Genomic DNA, 27,023 nt, shown 5'->3' on the forward strand with positions numbered 1-27,023 from the left:
CGCCTGATACAGGCTTAGATTTTTCAGAATAAAGCCCCAGCACCCACCCTTACAAGGGACCTAGGGAAGCTTGTTAGATGACAGATCCCAAGGTCCCCCCAGCAAAGGCTCATTTAGCAGGTCTGGGACAGGGCCCGGGAAGCTGCAGGTGGAACAGACTCCCCCAGTGGTTCTGACACACGCTGAAGCTTGTGATCCAGTGGCTCACTGGCCCCTAGACCCAGGTCCGCTGTCCCCTTTCCCTCTGCCGTTGGGGGAGGGGTGAGCATGGTGTCCCCAGCTAGGCACCATCTGAGGCGAACCCCCTTCTCTAAGGGTGGTGGGTCAGTCTCCTGCGTCTCGTCTGTGCTCTTCTCCCCCACGGGGGCCTCTCACCCTCACAGGTGTGGCCCAGGGCGCTGGGCCGGTAGCCCTCCTCGCAGTCCCTGCAGGAGAAGGAGCCGGCAGTGTTGGTGCAGACTCCCGAGGGGCAGACTCCCGGAAAGGCACACTCATCTAGGTCTGGGGCAGACAGCCAGCCAGTCACCCGGGGGCCCGGGAGGCCTCCCTCCACCTGCTGAGGCAGGGACCACCCCACGCCTCTGGCTCCCTCTCTGAGCTTGTCGGACTCTCTGCGGGGCCCTGGGGAAGGCAGGCTGTGAGCCTTCAGAGCTCAGCTCCTGGGCAGCTCTGCCATCCACCCGTCTCTGTGACTCCCTTTCCTTCCTGTCCTCATGGGTGGTGACAAGGGGCGCTCTCCTTGGGGCCCAGAGCATTCATAGGGTCCTCTAACCCAGCCTGGAGACCCGCAGCATCAGCAGCAAGCCGTGGGACAAATGGAGTGTCTTTGGGAGGTAGGAAGACCTGTGTTCTCGGGGCCCCCCTGCCACCCCCTTCCCCAGGGTTACCTTCACAGGCAGTGCCATCCTCGTTCACCCAGTACCCACTCTCGCAGGCCGAGCAGGTGAAGGAGCCTTCGGTGTTGAGGCAGAGGCCCGTGGGGCACGAGGCCCGGCTGGCACACTCGTCAACATCTGAAACAGGCCATTGAGCTCTGGGTGGGGTTCTGCAGGATAGATGTGCCAGGCTGGGCCAGAGGCTGGCGGGGGCCGGGGGTGGGGGAAGAGGATGGGTCTTGGCAGCGATGCGTTGGGTCAGCAGGCTTAGGGATGTGGGGCCAAAGGGAAGGAGCTGCAGGCTGCTTTGCTGTGGACAAAGGGTGCCTCGGACCTCTGTACCTTGGCAGCCCTTCTCGTCTGAGGTGACCTCATAGCCGGGCTCGCAAGAGCATCTGAAGGAGCCCTCCAGGTTGAGGCACGTCCCATGGGCGCAGACCCCAGGGGTCAGACACTCGTTCACATCTGCAGGAGAGAAGTCCAAGACGGCAGCCTGGCCTCCCCTCCCCTCACGCAGCCTCCGTCGTCAGGCAGAGAACATCTCAATAACAAGGCCAGGGAATCAGCATTCAGAGGGGCCATGAGCACCCCGGGAAGGACATGAGGTCCTTCTTGCTACCGAGGCAGAGTGCCCCTCCTACCCCACCCCCCCGAGCTCACTTCAGCTCTATCGAGTGACACAGAGCACCCCGCATATATCCTAGAAAAGGGGGCCAGGTCCCCTGGCCCTGGGACTGGCTTGCCATCTGAGGACACCTGGATCAAGTGTCCAAGACCCCCGAGTCACCGTATAGGGGGTCTGAACCTCTCTGCTCTCCTACCTGCCAACCAAACTGGTTTGAGCCCATGTTCCTAGCCCACCAACCAGCTTCAGGAGGTGAGTGGGGAATGCAGAGAGAGGCCAAGTTTTGCCTGGGCGGCTGAGGGACAGTCTCAAGGGCCTGGGAAATGCCTGCCCTCTCCCGCGCCTCAAAGCATCTATTCACGACTCAGTCCCTCCCGGCATTCTGAACCCTGGGCCGTCTTCCTGCGGGGGCTGAGGGGAAAGAGCGCCTTCTACAGCTGACAGGCTGCCCTCACTGTTCAGCCAGGCATTGCCGTTTAGACACTGCGCTTGAGATGCTGAAGAGCAGAGGACACCTCCTCCCTGGGAACCACCACCAGCGTCGGCCTCCTCCAAAGCTGCTGGGCCCCTCGCTCTACTTCCCAGGATCCAGCTACAGAACATTCTGGGGCCTTGGACCGTAGCTCCTGGGCAGAGATGGCCAAGGAGCCAAAGGGGTCCCCACCCTAGCTGATTCAGAGGGCAGAGCACCAGTAACTGAAGCACACCCATCTGGTACCCAGCGTCATCCGGGGGCCCAGCTGGCTCATGGAGGACAATAGCCGCCAAGCCACTTCCCTCTGCCCACCTCGTCCCCTCCCTATGTGTGGGCTCAGCCAGGGTCCCCGGGCCAAGCAGCCCTCCCAGGGCCTTGGCCGGCCGCCCTCACCTACGCAGCTGCCGCTCTGGCCCCTGTAGCCCTCCTCGCAGGGCAGGCAAGTGTAGGAGCCGGGGGAGTTGACGCATCGCCCATCGGGGCAGGTGCCGGGGTGACGGCATTCGTTGATATCTGCAAAATAGCCGCCCCACCCCTGGTCACCTCGGGGAACCTCAGCACATTGGGTGAAGTGTGAAGAAGCAAAGGCTTGACTCCACCCTTCTTGGTCTGGGAGAAGGAGGGATGTCAGTTTCCGTACAGACGAAAACTAGGAAAAAATGAATGGTGTCTTGTGTTCCCAGCTCTGCCTCCCACCCACTGTCCTGGACAAAAGAGAAATGGAAGAACTTTGAAAGGGAGATTCCGCTGTGTGGGAGGCTGTGCTCCCCCTGGATAAGGGAGGGAAGGGTGCTCAGCTTCACGAGCTGGACTGTTGCAAAGGGCCTGCGTATCTCCCTTGCTCCCTGACAAGTGGTGACAACAACTGGATTGGACGTACTTGGCACAGCAGGCCCCAGCGGCCCCAGAATAGATCATAGCTGGGCAACGAAGGCAAAATGGGCTTGCCCGCCCCAGGAGATGTGGCCAGGAAGGCCCCTGATCTCAGCTGGGGCCAAGGTCAGCCTTGAGTGAGGGGTGGAGGCTGGGCTCTTCTCTGTTGGAGAGGAGACTTTTCTCCCTCCTGAGAACCATGTGGTGCCCTGGCACCCACTCTGATGAGAGCCAGGACAGTCAGCCAGAAAGGATGAGGCTGAGCCGGACAAGCAGGGGAAGAAGTGACTCATGGTGGGAGAGGAGCCTGGGGAGTGACCACAAGGAGCGGGAGGAAGAGCCTGCTTCCGCATGTGACCTGGCATATAGGGGAGTCCCTCTCCCAAAGTGCCCGGCAGCCTGGGCTGAGTTAGAGAGGTTGGGACCTGGGGACTGAACTCTGTGTGCGGCCCGCAGGAGGTCGTTATGCTCCTCCAGCCCCGTGTCCGGGCTCCCAGTCACCACTCATGACCCCTGATGGACAGAGCTCCGTAGGCAACAGGAGGATTTATCCTCCCTACACCGGGACTTGTCATTCTCCTGCAGCAAGTCCACCAGCTCTATTTCTTTATCATTGTTTTTGCTTTTTAGGGCCACACCTGCGGCATACGGAGGTTCCCAGGCTAGGGGGTCTAATTGGAGCTACGGCTGCCAGCCTACACCACAGCCACAGCAATGTGGGATCCGAGCCATGTCTGTGACCTACACCACCGCTCAAGGCGATGCCAATGCTGGATCCTTAACCCATTGAACAGGGCCAGGGATTGAACCCGGGTCCTCATGGATACTAGTTGGGTTCTTAACCCACTGAACCACAATGGGAACTCCAGGAAGTCCACCAGTTCATGCAGATTCAGAGGCCCTGCTGCCCAGGAGGAGAACCTACTCGGCACCCCGGGAGGAAAGACAGGAGGCAGGGCTAAGGGTCAGAACACAAGCTTGCTACAAAAGACTCAAGCCAGCGGTTGGCTTTATGGAACAGAGCAGGGGCCTGGAAGTGGAGGGTGAAGATGAATCTCCTCTGAGGAGGTTTGGTCTACAGAAGACTGGGCACAGCAAAGCCCTCTGTCCCAGGGAACCGGCTACCTCTCAAGGCTAAAACTTCACCCGGAGGGTCCAAAAGAGGAAGACATCCCGGGGCAGGTGGTTATTCTGATGCTACAGGCAAGGAGACACCCAGAGCTCTCAGGCAATCTTGGGGACATCGAGATAAGGCTCATCTCTGGAACGAGGGCTGTCAAGAGCCACTCGGGTTGTGATGATACCCAGCTAAACTACCCGAAGGGTCCCTGTAAAGACAGAGAGGCAGGGAATGAGGCAGGTGGGAGAGAATGAAGGTTCTAGGACCACCAGGTTTGACCAGCACCGTGGCCTGCTGGCCTTGGCTGAGGTACCAGAAGGAAGATGGGCAAAGCCACTGGGAATGGCATACAACCCCTGCTTCAGGGATTTGAGACTCGGGGAGGAAGAGAAGGAGGAAGAGGTGAGGATCTTCCTCTAAGGCCAGACTGAGAAAAAAAATGGAGTCTTTGGACTTCTCCTGCAGGGAGCAGGCAGTGTGGCAAGGAGGGTCCAAAAGTTCTGGGCACCTCTGTGGAGGGGCTGCCTCAGCTCTCTCACGCCAGGCATCAGGGGACTTGTGGGGTGAATGCTGTCTCTAGAGATTGCAGCTCTCCACTTTCTGGGCCACGGTGGGCTTGTGCCTCCTGGTCCCTTGCACTTGGGTGGAGCCAGGGGACTAGTGCTGGCCAATAGCTATGAATAGAAATGACGTGTGTAATTTATGGACCCAAGCCTGTATTTGGGTGCAACCCTGCAGAGTGCTCTTTCTTTTGTCCGTGAATACCAGCCACCTTAAAGATGCTGGCTGATCCTTTAGCCTGGTTCCAGGGTGAGGAAATGTGGGGCAGGACCCAGCTGACCCATGATGGACTTGTGGCCTTAGTCAGATATCAAATTGGCAGTGTTCTAAGTCACTAAGATTGGGGTTGGTTGTTAATGCAGCATAACCTGGCCTATCCTGACACAGCACTGCCACCTTCCTCAGACCAGAGCCCCAGCCAGCAGTGATCATGCATGAGCAGTCTGTCGGCAAGTGAGAGAGGGAGGGCAGAGGGTCAAAGGAGCCCCCAGTCTCCACCTGAGCCAGAGCCACTAGCCAAGCCAACTAAAGTAGCCAGATAAAGATTCTGGGTGAAGTGGGTTCCATGTTAAAAGCACAGGCTCTCATGTCACCAGATATCCTGAGGCTATTCCACCAACCTCTTGGTACCTGGACTGGAGCCAGATTTTTCTGCCTAGCCTAGGGTTTAGATTTTAGTCTAAGATTATGGGGAGTTCCTATTGTGGCTCCCAGGTTGTGAACCAACTAGTATCCATAAGGATGCGAGTTCAATTTCTGGCCTTGTTCAGTGGGTTAAGGATCCTGTGTTGCTGCAAGCTGTGGTGTAGGTCGCAGATGTGGCCCAGATATGGCATTGCTGTGGCTCTGGGGTAGGCTAGCGGCTAGAGCTTCAACTCCTAACCTGGGAACTTCTGTATGCCGCAGGTGCAGCCCTAAAAAGGGGGGAAAAAAAAGCAGCACTTAAAAAAAAATAAGAGTATGGCATGTTTGGGTAGAGTTTACCCTGCTTGTTGGGGGCAGGGGCTATCCGTCTTTTTTATTGCTCTACTCCTAGCTCATGGCTGGAACACAGCTGGTGCTCAACAAATGTTTGCCAACTGAAGAATGAGACCATGTGCCCAACTAAACCTTCACATCCTCTTGGTATGAGGCTGCTGGAATGGCCCCGGAAGACCTGTGGAAACAGTCACCCTGGGACCAGCTTGCCGGCCTGTGTCTGTACGGGGGGTGGGCAGGGTGGGGGGATCCTGGAGCTTCTCTAATCCCACTGCAGCCTCTGCAGGAGGAAAGGCAAGGGCGCTGCCTCTGTTCCCTATGACAGCACAGGGTGGGGAGGGTGTTCAGTCAGGGGTCAGAAGCTCAGGTGACCTTGGACGTGGGTGGGGGACAGTCTGCAGGGGCAGCTAACCCCTTTCGGTGGGAACCCAGAGTCCTGGTACAACGGACATGCCATCGAGACTTTAGATGGGCTGCTGTCCAGACCGCTCGGGCCTTTCAGCAGAGACTCTGCGTTTAAGTGGAGAGAGTGGTTTCTTAGTTGGAGGAAGAAGAAAGAGGGAGAGGAAATTGACTGGGCTCCCGGGGTGATGGGCCGGGTCTGTGGTTACGGACGGAAACCTGGAAAAGGGTGCAGGCTGCATCAGTCTTTCTTTCAGCAGACTTGGGAATCTGCCCTGGGCCAGGAACTCGGCCTGACCCCCCAACCGAGGTGCGTGTCTGGAACCTGTTCTCTGGAAGGGAAGGGGACGCTTTAGCGGCACAGACTTGGGCGTGGGCGAGATGCAACCTGAGCGAGAATAGGCCCTCAGAGAGAAGTGCCACCACCGGCCACGGGGGGCTGCATGTGCGTGTGTACGTGGTGGTTCACTCAGGCCCCACAAGAGCCTCTGAGAGGGCACGACGGCTTCCATGTTCAGACATGGAGACAAGAGCCAAACCCAGGCCTGTCTCTGCCAGAGCCTGTGCCCTCAATGAGGACTGGTTAGTATAAATCCGATCTTTTTAATATTCTGGTATGTTCCTAGTTCATTTCCTTTAGTTTTGCTTTACTTTTTTTGTGGGGGAGGGTTCCCAAGCCAGGGACTGAACCTGCGGCACAGCAGCAATCCAAGCCGCTGCAGTGGCTATGCTGGATCCTTAACCTGCTGGACCACGAGAGAACTCATTGCTTTACTTTTTAATAAAATCTAATGTCGAGTTAATGATGCTTTTTGAGACTCTCAAGTCCCTAGCAGACACCTGGCACAGAGCAGGCACCCATCAAATGCTAATTCCCTTCGCTCTCCCTTATTCCCCAAAGTGCCTGGCTGTCATCCCCAGCATGCTAATGAGGACAAAGGGGGTAGCTTCTGGCTTGGATCATGAGTAGCCCGAGTTGAAAGGGGGGAGGCATTGAGAGAGGAAGGTGACACGCCAGGGTAGGGGGGGCAGACAGGGAGGGTCTGTCCTACACGTCTAGCGACTTCTCCCCTTTTGCCAAGACCTGCCAGGGCTCTGGACTCTGCCTCCATGGAGGTGGATTTGGGAAGGGGGATCTCCCTTCACTAGACACACAAGCTCATCCCTTAGCTCCAGGACTCTCTGCATCTTAGGCAAGTCCTGCCCCCGGGGAACCTGGAGACCGGCAGGCACTGGGCCACTTTGGATCCAGGGCAGAACTTCTTTCCAGAGGGAGCTGTGACTTACCCTCCCCCATTCCTGTCCCAGCCAGTCTTGGGAGCACTTGACCCAGGCCTCTTATAAGCATCTGACACCCCAGCCTGGCAGAAGGTGGAAGTGGCAGGGTTGCCAGGAGCTGGCATGACAGTGGCAGGCTCAAGCCAGTCTGTGAGGACATCAGTTGGCACTGTCACCACCACCTTGTGGCAGGGCCTGGGAAAGGGGGCTGGGATGAGGTCTCATTCATTCATCTATTCAACTGGCATTTGTTGCGGTGTCCAACACATGGGCATTTGTCAGGTGTCCATATGAGGTCATCTAAGGATATGGTCCAGTTTCGAGGAGCTCACAGCCTAACCAGCTTCAGCAAGCAGGCCAAGCCCGAAGCCCCCAGTACCTCCCAGGTAGACGGACTCTCCCTCTGCTGTGTGACTCAAGGTGGGCGGCAGCAGTACATGGGGGGCTGTTCCTGGGATCCCATGTACATGAAGTTACTGTGTGCCCCTGCTGCCAGGGCGGACAGGATGCCAAAATCTCACTGAGGAGACAGAAGGGCTCCGGGATCCCCAGGCAGTTCTCTCTGTGCACAGGAGTGGGCTTGGCATCAAGGGATTAGCTGGAAGGGGAGCTGGTGGTTAGCAGTGCATGGGGAGGGACCAGGAGATGGCGGAGGAACACCCCATTCCTTACCTTGGCAATGTCCCTTCCTGACCATGATGTAGCCCTGGTCACACTCGCAGTGGTAGGAACCCACTGTGTTGGTGCACCGCCCCCCGCTGCACACCCCTGGCTGTTCACACTCGTCTATGTCTGTGAACACACAGAAAAGTCTTGAGTTGGGGCCAGCCCTGCAGGGGGTCCTGGGACATCCCTTTAGAGGCCATCCCCGCCAAGGCCACCCATCCAGAGTTCCTTTCTCCTAGGGGGGCTGCTCTGGGGACCCATGGGGACCCTCACAGCTGTCTCCTCACCCGATGCAAGGGCTGGTCTTTTTTTCTTTCTTTCTTTTTTTTTTTTTGTCTTTTTGCCATTTCTTGGGCCGCTCTCGCGGCATATGGAGGTTCCCAGGCTAGGGGTCGAATCAGAGCTGTAGCCACCGGCCTATGCCAGAGCCATAGCAACACGGGATCCGAGCTGCGTCCATGGCCTACACCACAGCTCATGGCAATGCTGGATCCTTAACCCACTGAGAAAGGCCAGGGATCGAGCCCGCAACCTCATGGTTCCTAGTCGGATTTGTTAACCACTGAGCCGTGACAGGAACTCCTCTTTATTCCAGTATTAAACCTACTCCAGGGAGTTCCCGTTGTGGCTCAGTGGAAACAAATCTGACTAGTATCCATGAGGCCTCAGGTTTGATCCCTGGCCTCATTCAGTGGGTTAGGAATCCAGTGTTGCCGTGAGCTGTGGTGTAGGTTGCAGATGTGGCTCAGATCCCATGTTATTGTGGCTGTGGTGTAGGCTGGCAGCTGTAGCTCCAATTTGATCCCTAGCCTGGGAACTTCCATATGCTGCAGGTGTAGCCCTAAAAAGTAAAACAAAAACAAAAACAAAAAAAAAACCCAAACAAACAAAAACCAAAACCTACTCCATAAAATCCAAGCTCCTCAGTCTCACAGGTAAGATGGTTCGGGCTCTGGCCCCCTGCCTGGTTCTCTCCCCTTGGCTCCTGCCTCTCACACGCCTCCCCACCTCAGCCGCACAGAACCTTCTTCGGAGCTTCTGCACATGCTATTCCCTTGCCTGGAAGGGCTTCCCACCCACCAGCTGGGCTGTGGCCTTAGCTGTCAGTGAGGCTGCTCTCTCCTCCCAACCCTTATGGCCCTTCCCAGGGGTGCCTTAGGCATCATCCCCTGGAGCAAATGCGTTTATTTTATTTTATTTTTGTCTTTTTGCTATTTCTTTGGGCCACTCCTGCGGCATATGGAAGTTCCCAGGCTAGGGGTCGAATCGAGCTGTAGCCACTGGCCTACGCCAGAGCCACAGCAACGCGGGATCTGAGCCGCGTCTGCAACCTATACCACAGCTCACGGCAACGCCGGATCCTTAACCCACTGAGCAAGGGCAGGGACCGAACCCGCAACCTCATGGTCCCTAGTCGGATTTGTTAACCACTGCGCCACGACGGGAACTCCGCAAATGCGTTTCTCTCACCACTTTTATCATCTTAGTGTCCTACCACAGAATCCCCATAAGTATTTGAACAGAATAACAAGCCCTTGTTTACAGACAGTGTTTTCAGCTGAGCAAGACTTCAGGACACTTTAGTGCCCCGTGGGGTCACGGGCAGAAGGTAGGCAATGTACATTCCCCGGCCCATGTCCAGAGATTCTGACCCAGCATTATGGGAAGGGCCCGGGAATCTGCATTTTAATGGCACTCCAGGCAGTTCTTAAAGAACTGGTCCTCCCTTTGAGAAGCTCTCATCCCAATGGAAGAGAAAAAGGGAACTTGATAACAGGCCCACGAACCGATGGGGCTGGGGTGACTGCCTGAGAGATGAGGCTGGGAAAACTGCCTTGCTCCACAGAGAAAAATGAAACGGAAGTGGGAAAAAACCTGGATCTTAATACACACACAAAGATGGACTTTGGGAGTTCCTGTCGTGGCTCAGCAGGTTACAAGCCCCATTAGCATCCATGAGGACTCAGGTTTGACCCCTGGCCTCACTCAGTGGGTTAGGAATCTGGTGTTGCCGTGAGCTGTGGGGTAGGTTGCAGATGCGGCTTGGATCCCGCGTTGCTGTGGCTGTGGGGTAGGCTGACAGTTGCAGCTCCGATGAGACCCATAGCCTGGGAGCCTCACTATGCTGCAGGTGGCCATTTAAAAAAAAAAAAATTGAAAGAAAAAAGATGGACTCCAGATGGATTAAAACATGTCATGAAAGGAAAACTGTAACTTTAAGGAAAGAAGCTATAAGAGAATATCTTTGTGACTTAAGGATGGGGGTGAACTTCTTAATAAAACTCCCAAAGCATAAAAAATAAGGCAAAAAGGTAAATTTAAATACATCAGAATTAAATATTTCTATTAAAAGAAGGACAGGTGGATAAGGTCAAAGGGCAGAGGACAGAATGGAAGAGGTGTAATGTCTAAACCCAGGTATCTGGAATATATAAGGAATGCCTAACGAGCCCCAAGAAAAACAGCAACAGTCACTGGTAAACTGAGCAAAAGACAGCAACGAGCACTTTCTGGAGAAAGAAACCCAAAGGCTAATATACAAAGAGATGCTCATACTGACGAGTAAAGCAAATGTTATTTTAAATATTTAATATCCAAATAATTTATATTAGTCAATTGCTTGTATTTAATTCCAATTCTAGAATTGGAATACTTTATATTGATTATATAAATTAAAGAAATAATTTACAAATAAAAATAAAGTAAATTTTAAAATAAGGAGATATTGGAGTTCCCATCGTGGCGCAGCAGAAACGAATCTGACTAGGGACCATGAGGTTGTGGGTTCGATCCATGGCCTTGGTCAGTGGGTTAAAGATCCAGCGTTGCTGTGAGCTATGGTGTAGGTGGCCGACACAGGTCGGATCTGGTGTTGCTGTGGCTCTAGCGTAAGCTGGCAGCAACAGCTCCGATTGGACCCCTAGCCTGGGAACCTCCGTATGCCACGGGTGTGGCCCTAAAAAGACAAAAAGACAAGCACACACACAAGATGGAGATATTGTTATTTAGAAAGCAGCAAAACTCAGAGAGTAGATGTTGTCCTGGATGAGTCCCCATCCCTCAGCAGCCAAGCCCCCATTGGGAGAAGCTCTGACAGCTGACCTTGAGCTTCCTGCCCCCTCCCAAGCTCCGGGGCCGGCAGAGACATCGGGACACCCAGGCTGGCATGCAGCAGAACCCCTTGTCTGGCGCCAGCCCCGGTGACACCCTTCCCTGCAGCGGCCACTGCCTGACCCAGGCCAGCACTGCGGGCTAGACCTGCAGGGAGCAGTGCTTCTGGCCCGTAATACTTGCCAAGCCTCCGAAGCCCAGAGAAGCCCCTTCCTTGCCCCCAGCTTCTGCCCTCGCCAACTCCAGCCTGTTCAGAGCACTGCTGCCTGAGTCACCTCCCCAAAAGCCAGCCGACCGCATCGCTACCCTCTGCTTACAAACCTCTGCTGGCTGCCACTGTCTGCGGGACGGCGGCCAAGCACTTCAGCCTGGCGCTCAAGACACTTTGCAAACTGGCATTGGCTCCTGCCACTTCCTCCACATACCCCGGGCTCCAGACACACTGGATTTATCATTACTCTCAGGGGCCGCCAGGCTTGTGCATTGCTCTGCTCTCTGCTGAAATGGCTCCCTTTCCACGAAATACCCTCTGATCCCTCCATCGCTTCACCGTAGGGAGGCAGTTAGAAGCAAACCAGGCTTTGGGGCCAGGATGACTTTAATTCTGTTCCCAGTTCCCCTGCATGAGGTGTGATTGTTCCTAAGTGTTTCCATTCACCTCTCCGAGCCTCAGTTTGCTAAACTATACAATGGGGGTGAGGATTTCTACTGCATGGAGTTGGGATGATGAGCCTCACCACATAAAGGGGTTAGGACGGGGCTGGCATAAGAGGCGTGCTCGTTAAATGGTAGCTATTATTCTGACACCTCTTTGGGAAACCTTCCCCCATTCTTCTGTAAAGAGCCAGTCGCCTCCTCATCCCACAGCACCACCCCTCCCGCCTTACTCAGGGCAGCAGCCTAGCTAGAGCTCACCCAGTGCCCGGGCCAGAACCAGCAATGTGAGCCCCAAGAACAGCAGTGCCACTCTCCAGGGGAAGGATTCCAGCTGGGTTGTGACTCTTACGGTGCTGCTTGGAAAGCTCTGCATTCTAGTCTCCGCAAACTCATTCATTTAAAAAGCGTGTGGAGTGTTTTGTGCGCAGGATAAATGCTGCAGTTTAAAGGGTCTTTGTTGGAAGCATCTTTATGCAGCAGCCCCAGGCTGAAAGCCTTGCAGGTGTCTCTGAGCAGCTGAGGACCCACGCTCCTCTTGCAAAGGCATGCCTGCTCCCCAGGCTGCCCAGAGTCCCTGGGTCACCCTTATCTGATAGTAAAGAAGCTCCTTGTCACTGAGAATTTTGGAACCTGGCTTTTTGTCTTCCTCTCCAGCCATGTCCCCCGACCCCCTCACCCTCTTGGCTCCAGCTTCCTTGGAGCATTCGTGAGTGTTGCTGTCTTTCAGATTTGTACCTCAGAGCCCTGGTCTCAGGGGTCTCAGAGCCCTGGTCTCAGTTCCCAGGGCCCCTGCACTTCCCACACTGCAGTGCTGTGCCTGGGTGCTGCAAATGCCTGGATTCCCTTCCACCCCAACCCTACCTGTGGGGTCCTGTGCCCGTCCCAGGGGCAAGGGCGGCTCGGCTTACCTTGGCATTCCTGTGTGGCCCCCGAGGTGGCCAGCGTGTAGCCAGGGTAGCAGAAGCAGGAATAGGAGCCCACGCGGTTGACACAGCGCCCTCTTCCCTTGCAGGGGTCCCTCAGACACTCATTGTCATCTGAGCAGAGAGAGGTGGGGAGGTGGGCGTGGCAACCTGCCCTGCTAAGGGCTGGTGGTGCTGTGGGGCAAGGAGGGGATAAGGGACCCAAGGAGGCTGGGAGATGAAAAATCTCTGTGGTTGGGAGCCATGAGGTCGGTCCATTGGGCTCATTCAAGAACCCGCACCTCCTCCCCGCCCCATGTCCCTCTCCCTCCCAGTGGCCCTGTGATCACTTTGTTTCTCCTTCAAGGCGCAGTGGATGTGTCTCTCCTGTATAAAAATACTGGGGGAGTGGGTCAGGCCCACACTGGATGATTTATTTGTTGTGTCTCCAAACCTCTAGCCCAGGGGTGGCCGTGGTGAAGACATTTTCAAGGGCAGGCTTCAGTCTGCCTATGGGCAGCAGGATGGCCAGTTTGAGGGGTGGGCTGATCTCAGAGCTGAGGGCTCCCAGTACCAGTTGGAAGGGCTTCCCGCTCCCCCCAGAGTCCTGGAGACTCATCAGACGGTGCTCCCTGACGTCAAGGTTAGCCTTGTCCACAGGGCCTATGCTTCCTGACCCATCAATCACACAGCCCTGCTGGGACCTTCAGCTGCCTAGACTCTGGACTGTCCTCCAGCCCTTCCCCCGCCCAACCCAGCCACCGGGTGGGGCTGCCTGTGAGCGTACCGGTGCAGTAGGCCTGGCTGGGGTGCAGCCGGTAGCCGGGGCTGCAGATGCATTTGTATCCATCGGGGAGGTTCACACAGGTTCCAGGGCCACAGATGTTGGTGGCTCCAGTGGCACATCTGTCAATGTCTGTGGACAGAACAAAGCAGAGGTCATGGCAGGCTGCAGATGGGCAAAGGCAGTGGAATGGAGTGGGAGGAGTGTGGGGCAGGGCACACAGGGCCTCAGAGGACCCACCGAAGCCTCACCCCGGCCTTAGCTGGGCCCTCCCACATCCATGTAGAGCCTGGTCCTATATAAAATTCCAAGGCACCTCCTGCCAGGACACTGAGTCCTACCAGGATGGGGCTTGCAGTAGTGCATCCATCCCTCTGACCTAGACCTGATGGGTTCCAGTGACCTGAGTCCCATGTCCCAGAAAAGGGCCCCCCTGCTGAGGCCTCCAGGCGGACCTCACCCTGAATACAGAGCCAGCCTGCACCCACAGCGGGTGCTGCCCTTCCCTGGCAACTCCGGAAGAGTTTTCCCTAGACAGAAAGGCAGATCTGGTGAGTAGGGTCCTGGGAGAACTGCCAGGAGAAGAGGGGAGAGGTGGGCGGGGGCCAAACGAGCAGGGCCTTGGATGTCACATTGAGACAGGCCTGTAAGCCAGGGGGTCATGGGTGGTGGGGGTGTGATCAGAGCTCTCTCAGTAACACCACACAGCTTGCTCAGAAAGGAAGCAAGATGGCAGACGGATGGGGTGGGAGAGAAGGTAACAGATGAACCCAACAAGGACAGCCTTGCGGGGGTGGTGATGGAGGGAAAGATGAGAGATGGATACTGAATTCACCAGCAGTTGCGAGTCTCACCAGGACTCAGGGCTGAGACTGCATAGAAGACAGAGAATATAGCTCTTCTGAACTGTGTCCTTTGTGCTGGAATAGTCACTGGCGCTTAGAGCATGCCGAATGCACACATGACTGACTGCAGGAGCGAGGTAGCTTTCCCTCCAGGTCTCAGTTGGAAGCCCACACACCCAGGTGCCTGCCGCTGCCCCACGGCACTAAGGAAACCCCGGAGACCCACAGGCATGGGTCGGGACGTGGCCTGTATTGTGCACAGCAGGCCTCGACAGGCTTTGCTAAACTGGACTGAATTGAACGTGCACGCTGGCCTGTTTGAGAGGCTACCCTGTCCTTGGCCCTCCATGTTTGTGTCCGTCTGGGCACATATGAGGACCTCCGGCCAGGTTCTATTTATTTATTGTCTTTTTAGGGCCGCACCCGTGGCCTAGGGAAGTTCCCAGACTAGGGGTTGAATTGGAGCTACAGCTGCCGGCCTACACCACAGCCACAGCAACACCAGATAGATCCGAGCCGCATCTGTGACCTGCACCACAGCCCACGGCAACGCCAGACCTTTAACCCACTGAGCGAGGCCAGGGATTGAACTGGCATCTTCGCGGATACTAGTTGGGGTTGTTTCTGCTGAGCCATGACGGGAACTCCCTCCAGCCAGGTTCGACGTGTCCTCCCAGAGGGGTGGGGTGGAGGACAGCAAGGAGGGGGACGGGCCATCAGGCGATATAGGCTGTCGTCGTGGCGGGATTCTGTGCCCACATAGCTAAACCCCTAGCTGAGCTCCTCACCCCAGCTCATCTTGCCTGTGGAGCACAGGGTCCTAGGACACTCCTTGGGGCAGTGCCCTGAGCCCAGAGAAGAGGGGTCCTGGGACAGGGCAGCAGGGACGCCCTGGGAAGGCCACCCCCACCCCAGCCCCACCCACACTCTCTAGGCTGTTCTGCCAGCCTGCAGGGGCTCTCACTGTGCTGGAGGAGATCTGGAAACACCCCTCACCCCAAGGGGGCCTGAGTCTGTGAGATTACGAGCAGCAAGGCCCTGAGGACACTCATGGGGACACACTGAGCACGCTGGTGAGCAGGGAGCAGCTGCAGCAACACTGGCCCTGCTTCTCCCGAGCCAAGTCCCCAGACAAGGAGCCTTTGAGGAGGGCACATTCCAGAGCAAGGTGGCTTTGCCAGTGATCTCCCCACACCACTCCCCTCACCACCACAGCCAGAGTGGGGAACATAGGCTCCCGGGCAGTGACACAACTTCGAGAAATAGAACCATTTTCCTTCGTGAAAGCCAGCCGTCCCTGTGGGCAGAAGGCTACCCACTGCCAGGGCACTCGGCCGATTCAGGGTCAATGGCCTGGAGGAGCCAGGCTACCGGAGGCCCCCCGTGTTCCCGTTGCTTGAGAGGGCCCCCTGGATTCCCCTGGAAGGCCTCCCCGTGACCCCCCTCCAAGCGTCCCCTCTCTTTCTCCCGCCTTGGCTTGACCGCCTTCTGGATGGGACTCCTCCACTTCCTCGGGGCGCCTTGTGCTCTTGTGGGAGGAACAGGGGTGCTGAGCCCAGCAGGAGTAACTGGACCCTGTGCTCTGCCAGCACACCTCAAGGGGTAGGCTGCAGGTACCTGGGGGGGCCGGGGTCACCAGCACATCCGTGGGGGCGGTCACTTGCTCTTCTTCCTGGGCCTCCGGGATCCCCCGTGCAGGCAGTGATGGCGTTGGTCTTCCTATGGCATCTCCTGGGGGGGGGAAGGGGAGGGGGGAGGGCCACTGCCCCTTGGCTGCTGGCTTCCGGTCCCTCCAGAGACACAGTGCCCTTCCCCCGACTCTGCCATCCTGGCTAGAACACAGGGTGGGGCCTAGGGCAGGTCAGCCCCTCTGCCTCCCAGTCTCCTGAAACTTGACCTTGCTGCAAACAGAGTCCGAGCCTCTAAGAGTCCTCACGGGGCTCGGAGCACATCCCATCTCACCCCCTACTTCGCAGGCACGGAGACAGAGGCTTACAGAAACGGCCCCTCGCCCAAGGCCGCTAGCTTTTTGGAGACACAGCGGAAGCCTGCATCTCCTGATTCCCGCTTCAGCATTCTCCTTCGTCTGCAAAGCGCTTTACAGTTTGCAGAGCTCTGCCACAAACCCTAGCACCTCATCTGCCTTAGGCAGCGAGGCAGGCACTAGCGTCCACATCATAGCAGAGGAAGCCAGACCTGACTTCTGACCTTGTCTTGTCCCCAGCCCCAGGAAGCAAGGCTCTAGGACCCGACCCACCCCCGCTGCAGCCAGCCCCTTCCTCTTTGGTCTCTTTATTTTTTTTTTCCTTTTTTTTTTATTATTCAATGAATTTATCACATCTGTAGTTGTATAATGATCATCACAATCCAATTTCACAGGATTGCCATCCTGCAACCCAAGCACATCCCCCCAACTCCCAAACTGTCTCCTCTGGAGACTCTTTGGTCTCCTTTATATGCTGAGCAGCACCGCCGAGTGCAGAAAGGCATCGTGGTGTCTTTCACTGAACTGACAACACCTTAGGTATCCAGAGCCCCCAGAAAAAGCGTTCACACGTCACATCATCCACAGCCTCATCTAATTTGAGCCTCATGTATCAACTCATGTGCTCTGTCTTCGCTCCTAGATTGAGGTCTCTCCTTCCCTCCCTTCTCTGTGTCCTGGGAGACACTAGGAGGAGGGACTCACCTGGGACCCAGGTAGGGAGCTGGGTAACACTGGTTGTGACCTGTGCAGAAATGGGAGAAAGTCACTCTTGGCTTCTCTGTCATCCCCATGCTGTGCTTCCCTCCGCCACACTCACCCCTGCCTGCAGCCTTGCTGTCCAACTAACTCCCTGCTTCATTTTCTCATCCCTTCCAGGCATGGGTGAGTTCTTACTAACATGCCCAGCTTTCTGCTAAGCACTTTGGGTCCACCGTCTTAATTAATCTTCTCAATTATTTTATGATAAGGGGCTGTAAGGATTAAATGAGCCGATGTATGTCATGTGCCATCTCAACCTTATACCTCCACACATTGTGTCCGCGCAGTGAGCTCCACGTCTCAACTAGAGCAATGGAGGCTCGAGAGGTCAACGGGTCTACCTAGGATCACAGGGCCAGGGTAATGACACTGACCCCTGTGTGGTGTGGCCTGGGGTCCCTCACCACAGCCCACAGACAGAGGCAGGTGGGCTGTGGGGAGCAAGGGGGAGAAGAATTGCCAGGGAATGAGAGGGCAAGGAGACTGGCTGGGGGTTGTGAGGACACAGAATTAGGGTTTTGGTCTGCGAGGACAATGGGGGCTTCTCCAGGAAGAGAAAAAGCTGCCTGGAGAAACGATACATGGGGACAGTCAGGGAGGTAGGTTGGAGGGACAGGGGACAAGGTCGGGACTGGCAGACTGATGAGGGAAGAAGCAGCTTCACTCCTCTGGAAGATTTTCCTTGGTGGACACTCAGTTCTTTGCAGGGAAATCCCAGGCTCGGGACAGGGGGCGGGATCCCCCTGTCTCGGTGCAGTGGTTTGAGGCCATTCACAGTTCTGCCTCTAGTTCCCCGGGAGCCACTCAGAGAGGAGACCTTGAGGCTTTGGCAAGGCGGGCTCAGAGAGTGCCGAATCTGGGATTAATCTGGACTCAGTTCTAGACTCCATCGGCTGTGTTTCAAGTTTGAGTGACAGCCAGGACTAACAGACCACGTTCCTACTTCCTTTCTGCAGGGGCCCCAGGCCATCCTGAATGAGAGGCCTTGCGTGGCAGCTGCTCCAAAAACAGGAGCTGTTGTTATTACTTTCTTGAGAGAAAAATTGGGTCTTTGGATCGACTCGCACATCAGCTTCTCTGCAAGCCAAAGCCCCCCACCCCCCCAGTCCATCTTTCCCCCTGTCCTTCCTCACAGGTCACCGCCCTGCAGCCTCAGTGCTACCGAGTCCTGTTCTCTGCCACCCTGGCCCGGCTCCTGGGGGGAGGATGCACTTACCTGGCCAGCCTGAGCGTCACCTGGGAAGGGAAGGTGAGAGCATGAGCTGGCGGAAGCGGCAGTCTGGCTGCCTCCTCCCCTCCACCCACGGCCAGGCTGGTTCAGGCTGGTGACCTCCTGATCTTGTCCCCAGCAGGGTCGGCGCAGCAGAGCGAGCTGAGTCTCTGCTTACCTGCCCCTGCCCCTCCCACCCTTCTGGCGGGCACAGATCCCAGAATCCAGGTCTAGAAGGCCCACAAGGTGACTCGCTTGGTGAGAGGAGACCTCAGGCTTTCCTTTAACACCTCTGGTGGCAGGAGTCCCACCCGTTCCAGGCCGGTCTGCTGCACCGGTCCTGGCTGTAACCCCACTCCTTGCATGCCCCCTCCTCCCTCCCCAGTGCCCCCGCCACACAGGGTCACTCTTCCCCCACCCCAGGCTATGGGCCAGGGGAACGGTTCTAAGAAGGGGAGGAGTTGCCCCTGGCCTGACCAGTGTCCAGTTACCACAATGACCGGGGCTCTGCCTAACTGCCCTGTCCGTCTCTTCCAGATTCCTGGAGACGCCCTGGCCACCACAGTTCTCCCTGTCCTAATGTGTCCGTGGCCTCCTGTGCTCCGTGCCACCAGCAACTGGGATGTGCCTTCTGCATGGTCCCCTAGGGCACCTGCCAGGGGTGCCCATCCCCATCTCTTTCCAGTTCCACCCCTCCTGGGCCCAAGGCAGTTGGGGTGGTGCCAGTGCTCTCATTCTAAGGCCAGGGGAGGGGCTCTAAAGCCCCCAGATTCCCCAAGATCCACCTGCCAGCTCTTCAGGCTTTGCAGCAAGCACCAGACCCAGAGGCTGCATGGCTGGGGACAGCGGATGGAAAGGCCTGATCAGCTGAGGCGGGTGGATGCTGCTGATGCCTCCCACCTCCACCAGCAACCCCCTGGGATATGGGTACCTCTTGACCCCATACAGGAGAAGGAGGAGGTGAGGCTGCTCCTGCCAGCCAGCCCATGAGAGCAGGTTCCTGGGGCTGAGTTGCTCCAATCTCCCTTCCCCAGTGCCCCCCGAGATGGATGCCACCCAGGGGATCTTTGAGGTGCTGTAACCACCCCCCCCACCCAGGGGGGGACTCTCCCAGGCATCTTCCCCAGCCCAGATACCCTTGTCAGTGATGGTCCCCGCCTCCAACCAGGTGCCGGTAGCTGCCCGGAGTGGCTGCCTGTCTGCTGGCCCAGGCGGGGTCCCATGGCTCTTCTGCACATGCTCCCATGAAGGCCGGGCCAGTTCCTCCTCCTCGGCTTTCCTCATGGACAGGCGGATGTCTGAGCTTGAGTAGGTGTAGCCGTGGCCAGCAGGGCAGATCTCCCGGAAGGCCTCTGCACGATCAACAGTCAGGGCACAATGCAAGAACCCAGGCCCCCCCCCTTCCCTCCCTTTGGCGGACAGGGCAATTGTGGCAGCAAGGAGGGAGGGTTAGGGTTAACCCGGGTTGGGTGAAGGAGTTGAATACGAAAACTAAGCATCTTCTGGCCTGAGGTTAGGTCCGGGTGGGGGAAAAGGGCCACTGGCTTGAAGGGAAGCCCCTTGCTGGCCGGGGCTGGGACGGGGACAGAGGGTTACCTGTGCCAGGCAAGGGGCACGTCTCACACTTGCTGCCCCAGGCTTTGCCCACTCGGCTGCAGCAGCATATCTGCTTGGTGATCCGCTGGGCCAGAGGCAGGGCGCAGGTGCCGGGCCCCAGCAACCGGTAGCACAGCCCCTGCTGCATGGAGACGGCCTTGTCCGCTGCAACACACACGGCGGGAGGGGATGGGCAGGTGGCCAGCGGGAGGGGAGAGGGCAGGCCCGGGCCAGTGGATAGAGGAGTGGCCATCAGTGTGCACTCAGACTGGCCTGGCCTGTGCTCAGCTGGGGCTCTGAAAATGCTCAGAGCACATTAGGAAGAGCAGCTGCAGGAGCGCTTTAGCACCTCCTCATGTCACCTGTTTGAGGGGACCCTTGCCGCTCACCCTCATGTGGGGCAGCTGAAGGCAGGGATGGGGGTGCTCTGCTTGTCTCCAGGTGCTGAGTCCACAAGAGTTGACAAAAGCCCAGCATGGGGAGCACGAGTGGGGAGGAGCGTGCTCTGAGGGCCACAGCCCTGGGGAGATGAGAGGAGGGGAGAACCAGGGGCCTGATGGGGAGCTTTAGGACAGGGGCCCTGCCTCAGTCATCTTGGCAGCCAGGCACCCCAGGCAGTGTCTGGTGCATGTGGATACTCAATAAATGCTCGTTGGACTGGTGGCTGCCTGGCTGGATGCATGAATCAAAATCCTGTGGACTGTAGGGTGAGCCACGTTGGGTTTAGATAGTAACCATCCCATCCCCATAGCCCCCTGCTTGTGCTTAGATAGAAAATATTCAAAACCATAATCTTAGAAGTCATCTCAATGGAAAATGAGGAGGCCACGCCATATTGAAAGAGACTGAGGAGTTCCCGCTCTGGCACAATGAGTTAAGAATCCGACTGCAGCGTCTCAGGTTGCTGCAGAGGTGCAGGTTCAATCCCTGCCTGGCACAGAGGGTTAAAGGATCCCGCGCTGCAGCAGCTGAAGCTTGACTTCAATCTCTGGCCCAGGAACTTCCATATTCCATGAGTGCAGCCATTAAAAAAAAAAAAAAAAAAAAGACAGAGAGAGACTGAAGTCTTTAGAGGGCTGAACAAAGCGATGGGGTGGGTGGGGTGAAGAAGGTGACACTCAAAGCTGAAGAATGGATGACCCTGGGGAGGTCCTAGTCAGGACCCAGGACTCAGCAGACTAAGTTCAAATCCCTGGTCTACCATGAGCCGCATCACCTCCCTGGGCTTCACCTTCTTCATGGGTGAAATAAGAGTTATGATGACAATGGCATAGGCAGTGGACACCTGTATTTCCACCTGTTTGGCTTCTAGGCTCCCTATTCTGGTAACAGCATCATGGTTTTCCTATGGGATCCACCCATTCCTCTACTTTTGGTCCATGTGGAGTGGAGGCGGACCCCACTGCCTGGCTGAAGGCGTGTAGTCTATACCCCTGGTCACAGGGATTGGGTCAGGGACGGGCACTTGACCTAGTTGACCTAATGATAATAGTCAACTTTAAGACTTTTCCTGGGTTATCAGAAAGGAGGTGGTTTTTATTTTTCTATTTTCTGGTTGAGTTTGCAAGGCTAGGAGGATATAGGCCTGGAGTATCTGGTGGCCACTTTTTTTTGGTCTTTTTATGGTCCCACCTATGGCATATGGAAGCTCCCGAGCCAAGGGTTCAATCGGAGCTATAGCTGCCGGCCTACACACCACACCCAGAACCATGCCAGATCCAAAGTGCATCTGTGACCTGCACTGCAGCTTGTGGCAACAACAGATCCTTGACCCTTTGAGAGAGGTCAGGGATCGAACCCACATCTTCATAGAATCCTTAACCTGCTGAGCTACAACAGGAACTCCAAGGTGGCCACTTCTGAAGGGTTTTGAAGTCAACACAGAGGAAACAGAGCAAGACACATGGTAAAGACACTGTGGGTGCCTGGATCCAACCCAGCCTGAGGCTGACCTACCCTGGACTTCCTAGTCGTGTGGGCCAATTAATTATTTTTGCTCAGGTGGTCTGAGTTGGGTTTCTGTCACTTGCCACCCAAAGACTCCTGACGAAGAAAATTTCTTCACAGTGAGGTATGTGCAAATGCCTTGTCAGAGGTCCCATGTTCTGCCCCGAGCAATCATCAGCCTGTCCATGCGCCTGGGTCTCTAAGTGCCCTTTCCACCTCCAGCAGCTGCTTCCCCTGGAATACTGTAGGGAGAAGCTTGGTCCCGTCGAGCCCCAGGGTGGAAGAGACCCAGCTGGGACTATCAGAAGGCCGCAATGGCACAGAGGATCCTGCAGAGACACTGCTCTCCTGGCCTGTGTCGGGGCAGGGAGGGGGCAAAGCTCCAAAAGGAAGGGAATAGAAATTTCATGTCTGTCCCCTCCCACCTTCAGGGAGGTGACACATTAGAAGCGGCTGGAGGGGGTCACACTAGGGAGGGAGAAAAATTAAAGAACATCCAAGCCCCCAAGGGCCACCTCTGCCTGCTGCTCTCTTTCCAGCAACTGATAAATGAAAGTCACCCGAGACGCTGGACACCTGTGCGATAGGGCTGGGGGCGGGGAGGGGAGAAGGAAGAGCTGTACACCTGTCAAGGCCTTGATGACAAGGCTCTGTCGGCACGACGTCTTCCTGAGAGTGGCCTGTGTCCCCTCATTCTCTGCTGTCCCCTCTTAAGGCCCTTACTCTCTCCTTGCCCTGGCAACACTGGGCCCCGTCTCCCTCGTTCTCGGGTGCTTCCTCTGGGTGGTGCTGGCTGGAGTCTGTTCACCCCGTGGCCTCCCAGACCCAGTACCTGGCGGTTTACAGACAGAGGGCTGGGCTGGCCACAGGCAGCTCTGCTGGGCCTTGGGGGGCCCACCTGACCTGGGCTGCAACTTTGCAGAGGCCAGCTTGTTCTGGTTCTGGTTCTGGTTCTATTCAGTTCTGGTCAGGCCTCCCTGGTCTGGGCTGTGGTGTCAGCTCTGCCATGGGGAGGGACGGGCGGGGGTGGGGGCGGCTGCCAGCCTGGGCCTGTCCCAGTTGGAAGCCACAGAAGTCACTGGAAACCATGGCCTGGATGTACGCACATGTACACATGCAGACACAGTGCTGACGTGACTAGCGACAAGGACACGGAGCACGTTCAGAAGCACAGGGACTGCAGGATTGTGAGAAGCCTGGCGCCGACAGCAGGGCTGCTCCTACTGTGGGCAGGCTTCTTAAGAAAGGTCTGAAGCTAAGGGACCAGGCAGCTAAGCTCAGGCGCTGGACGAGGCAACCATCGCTCAGCCAGATGTTCCAGCAGAGGCAACGTACCCCGACCCCCACCCCCACCAAAGTGAGTGAGGCAACAGATGGGGCAGCAGTGATTTCAAAAAAAAAACAGAGGAAGGAGAAAATCCTCAACTGCAACAGCCCCAGAGAAACAACCTGAAGCCAAAAGAGAAGCAGGGACTGGCTCCAGCCCTGCAAGGAGGGGGCAGATCAGGTTTGGTACTTTGGGCCCAATTCCCAGGGGAGTATCAGCCCCTGGGCCCTGTGATGGGGCCTGGGGGCATTTCTGCTCTCAGCCTGGCCCATAGACCCCGAGGGTCCCCTCTCGCCTCCCAGTGTCCCCACCCTGGTCCCGCCGGCACTCACACACGCAGCGGCTCCTGGACGGGTCCAGCAGGAGGCCAGGTCGGCAGGTGCACAGGTAGCTGCCCCTGGTGTTCACGCACTCTGAGTCCTCGCACAGGCCCAAGGTCAAGCACTCGTTGACATCTGCAAGGTTGGGGGAGATGACCAAGCACCCTCCCCACTGAGGCCTGACGGAGGGGAGGGGCAGGGCCAGAGCCCGTGGATGCTTCTCCAAGTAGAAGGCCAACAACAAGAGAGCTGCTGTTTACTAAGGGCGGTCCCTCTCTCTGGGCTTCAGTTTCTCATTTTTAAAGTGCGGATAATAACAGTAACTGCCATGTAGTCCTATCAGAGGGATAGAATGAGATAAAAATTGCAAATCACTCGATCTAGTAAATCACTGCTGCCCCATCTGTTGCCTCATATTATCTAGTATGATAATAATGATCATAACATTAAGAACTAATGTTTATTGAGTGCCTGGTATGTGCCAGGTGGTTCACATATGATACCTTATTTAATTCTTACTTTTTTTGGCCATGCCTATGGTGGGAGTTCCCAGGCCAGGGATCGAATCCAGGCCACAGCCGTGACAATGCTGAGACCTTAACCACTAGACCACCAGGGGGAACTCCTATGTCTCACAATTTTATCAAGTAGGTCCACAGGGTCCCATTTTATAGGTAAGGAAACTGAGGCTCTAGGAGTAACTTGCCCAAAGTCACTCAGCTAGTAAGTGACATCCTGGGAAGGAACAGGGGGAGCATATGAGGGGAGAGTTTGAGTTGGAGGGTGGAGAATGGGCTGCCCAGTCCCTCCTATTCAGTCTTCCTTGAGAGATGCTGGAGCATCTCTGCCAGACCCAAGATGCAGGGACCACGTCTGCAGTAAGAGGCTGTAGGATGGAGGGGACCTGGCAAGAAAGAGGTGGTGGGATGTTGGGGGCAGGCACTGGGAGGCGGGGGAGGAGGCTTAAGAGGGCAGAGGAAATCCCAACCCTCACACTCTAAGCTCTAGGAAGTCAGAGACTTTGCTGCTGATGGTGATGGCAGCAAGGATGGTGAGCAAGAAAGATGCATGAGGGGCACCCACCTCCAGGGCTGGGAGGTAACACATGGCAGCCAGGTGTCCTCAGAACCACCTGCTCACCTGCAGGCTTTGGGGAAGTTGGCCCTGAGCACAGGAATAAAAGGGCTGAAAGATGACCCAGCTTGGGCACCAAGGGGAACTGCTCCTTGACTGGATGTTCGATGGGGCGGGAGAGCTGGGAAGGGGAACTAATCCATTTGCCTCCAGACTGTGGCCAGAGTGATGTCTAAACACAAACCTGACTTGCCCCCGTCTGTTTGAGAAGCCTCTAGGCTCCCCATCGCCTTCTAAAGGGAGCCTCTAAACCCTCACCTGGTAACCAAGGCCTTTCACCATTTTCCAAAAGCCTGTGGGTGGGCTGGTGGCTCCGAGGAGATCCTGAGATGCCCAGGTTATCTCCTGTGGGTGCACTGGCCATACCTCGGCCAGTGCAAACCGCTCCTTCGCTTGTGCTGTTCCCTCAGCCTGGCATCCCCCAGCCCCTTCAGCCGACGGACTTTACTCATTAAAAACATTTTTTGGAGTTTCTGTTGTGGCTCATGGTAATAAACCTGACTAGTATCCATGAGGATGTGGGTTCGATCCCTGGCCTTGCTCAGTGGGTCAGGGATCCAGCGTTGCCATGAGCTGTGGTGTAGGTCTCAGATGCAGCTTGGATCCCACATTGCTGCGGCCGTGGTATAGGCCGGTGGCTACAGCTCCATTTCAACCCCTAGCCTGGGAATTTCCATGTGCCATAGGTGCAGCCCTGAAAGGACTAAATACATTAATTAATTTAATTTAATTAAACATTTTTTTGGCTGCTCCAGAGGCATAAAGAAGTTCCCAGGCCAGGGATTGAACCTGCAACACAGCAGTAATCAGAGCAGTGACAGCACTGGATCCTTAACCTGCTAAGCCACAAGGGAGCTCTAACTCTACTCATTTTTTTTTCCTGTCTGTTGTCTTTTTAGGGCCACACCTGCGGCATGTGGAGGATCACGGGATCCTCACGGCACCCAGTGCCTCTTTCCATTGAGACACCTTCTCTCACTGTGTGAATAGTTTAGGCATCGTTCCTCGCCTAGGGCAGAGGCTGTGTCTTATCCATCACACTTAGCACAATGTATGCAGCTCAGAGCCACACCCTAAAAGTACCCCGTGGAAGCAAGAGAGAAGGAGAGAGAGGAGGGATGGTGCACGTGGTGTGGGGGTGCGAGGGGCCCATCCCAGACACAGTCATAGCCACAGGGAAGGGGGAGGTTTCAGGGCAGGCCTCCTGGGGAGGGGCCCTTGGCATCCTGTATCCTGGGAACCCAGTGGAGGGGGGATGGAGAACTCATTTGAGATCCTGGGAATAGCTTTCACACTGCAGACTGGGAACCCTGCCTGGCGGAGAGGCCCCGGGGATGGTTTGGTTATGAACAGCTACTATGCTCCCTAAGGGCAGAAATACAGACTTCTCTCCACACCCCCTGTCCACTAGGTCCTTGGTTTATGGCCCCCAAGGGAGGCTGACCCCAGATTGGGCTGGCACAGAGGCCTGACCTTTTGCCCCATCCAAACACCGTTATTATCTGTGGCTCCCAAATGCCTTCTAGGTCCTGGCACCCCACAGGCAGAGAGCCCGCCCCCTCACCACCACCCCTGCCCCCGTCCCTCCCGGGCCTTCCTCAAAATCCTCTCTCCTGAAGAAGCCCCTGGGGGAGGGGACTGGGAGGCCATCTGAGTCAATCCCCTGTCTCTGACCTGGCTTTACCCAAAGCAAGCCATATAGACAGTGATTTGCCCAGGTTTCCAAGCTCTCCACGCAGGAAGCTGCCTCTGCCCCAGGAGCCTCCCGCCGGCTGGAAGGCCCAGTTTATAGCACACCTATTGCCAACAAGGGCTCCCTGCTCAGAGCCAAGCCCCCTTCCCACTTCCCTGTCCAAAGGTGTTCCTGGGCCTTGCCCCTCTGGGTGTTCTCTAATGCCAAGCACCCAGGCCCCAGCCAGGAAGCAAGGCCAGGGACTGGGCTTAATGGTCTCCCCCGACCCCCACTCCACCTCTGTCTCCTCCAACTGTGCCCTCCCTCGCCTCCTCCCGCTGTGGGAAGGAGGCCTAAGCAGCTGAAGATGCTTTGCTGGGGGGAAGTCCACAGAGGTCTCCAACTTAGGTCAACTTGATTTCCCGCCCAGGCATCAAAAGGCTCCCATTCCAGGAAGAGCAGCCCAGGAGGTGAGTGGATGTGTGGCGACTGGCGTGGCACTTTTAGACACAGCAACACATAGCCCTAGAGAGGGTACAGTCTGGGTGCGGGTGAGTGGAGATGGGGGCCGGGGCTGGCTCCCAGAGCCTGTCTCAGTTTTGCACTCTCACTAACCTCTGACTCACTTGGACCCTGGAAACCGCAGCCCCCGCAGTTCCCCCACGCTGGGGTTTCCAGGTGCCCCGTGGAGACTCAGACAGTGACAGCCGCTCCATCTATCTGGGGTGGGGGTGTCCTCTCCTCCCCAAGCCCAGCCCGGGCCCTGGTCATCCTTACCTTGGCAGTGAGTGAGGTTCAGTCTCTTGTACCCCTGCGGACACTCCAGCTGGCCATTTTCAATCATTGGGGAGGCTAAGGAGTGAAGATACAGACTGGTCTCACTAGAGGCCCCTTGGGGTTCCTCTGTCACCCAGGCTGG

General features: G+C 56.5%; 1 protein-coding gene across 1 annotated transcript in view; it reads right to left on the minus strand.

The window, feature by feature from the left end:
• The window catches only part of LTBP2 (latent transforming growth factor beta binding protein 2), a 108,343-nt gene that overhangs the window by 12,076 nt on the left and 69,244 nt on the right, over window positions 1-27,023 (minus strand). Inside the window, 14 exon segments of the mRNA XM_047794530.1 lie at window positions 376-501; window positions 888-1,013; window positions 1,218-1,340; window positions 2,369-2,488; window positions 7,860-7,979; window positions 12,530-12,658; window positions 13,311-13,439; window positions 15,770-15,883; window positions 16,842-16,881; window positions 18,115-18,134; window positions 19,245-19,460; window positions 19,705-19,869; window positions 23,311-23,433; window positions 26,882-26,956. Of these exon segments, the coding sequence (XP_047650486.1) occupies window positions 376-501; window positions 888-1,013; window positions 1,218-1,340; window positions 2,369-2,488; window positions 7,860-7,979; window positions 12,530-12,658; window positions 13,311-13,439; window positions 15,770-15,883; window positions 16,842-16,881; window positions 18,115-18,134; window positions 19,245-19,460; window positions 19,705-19,869; window positions 23,311-23,433; window positions 26,882-26,956 (1,626 nt within the window).

The sequence above is a fragment of the Phacochoerus africanus genome, chromosome 9 (genome assembly GCF_016906955.1).
Source record: "Phacochoerus africanus isolate WHEZ1 chromosome 9, ROS_Pafr_v1, whole genome shotgun sequence".
Lineage (NCBI taxonomy): Eukaryota > Metazoa > Chordata > Mammalia > Artiodactyla > Suidae > Phacochoerus > Phacochoerus africanus.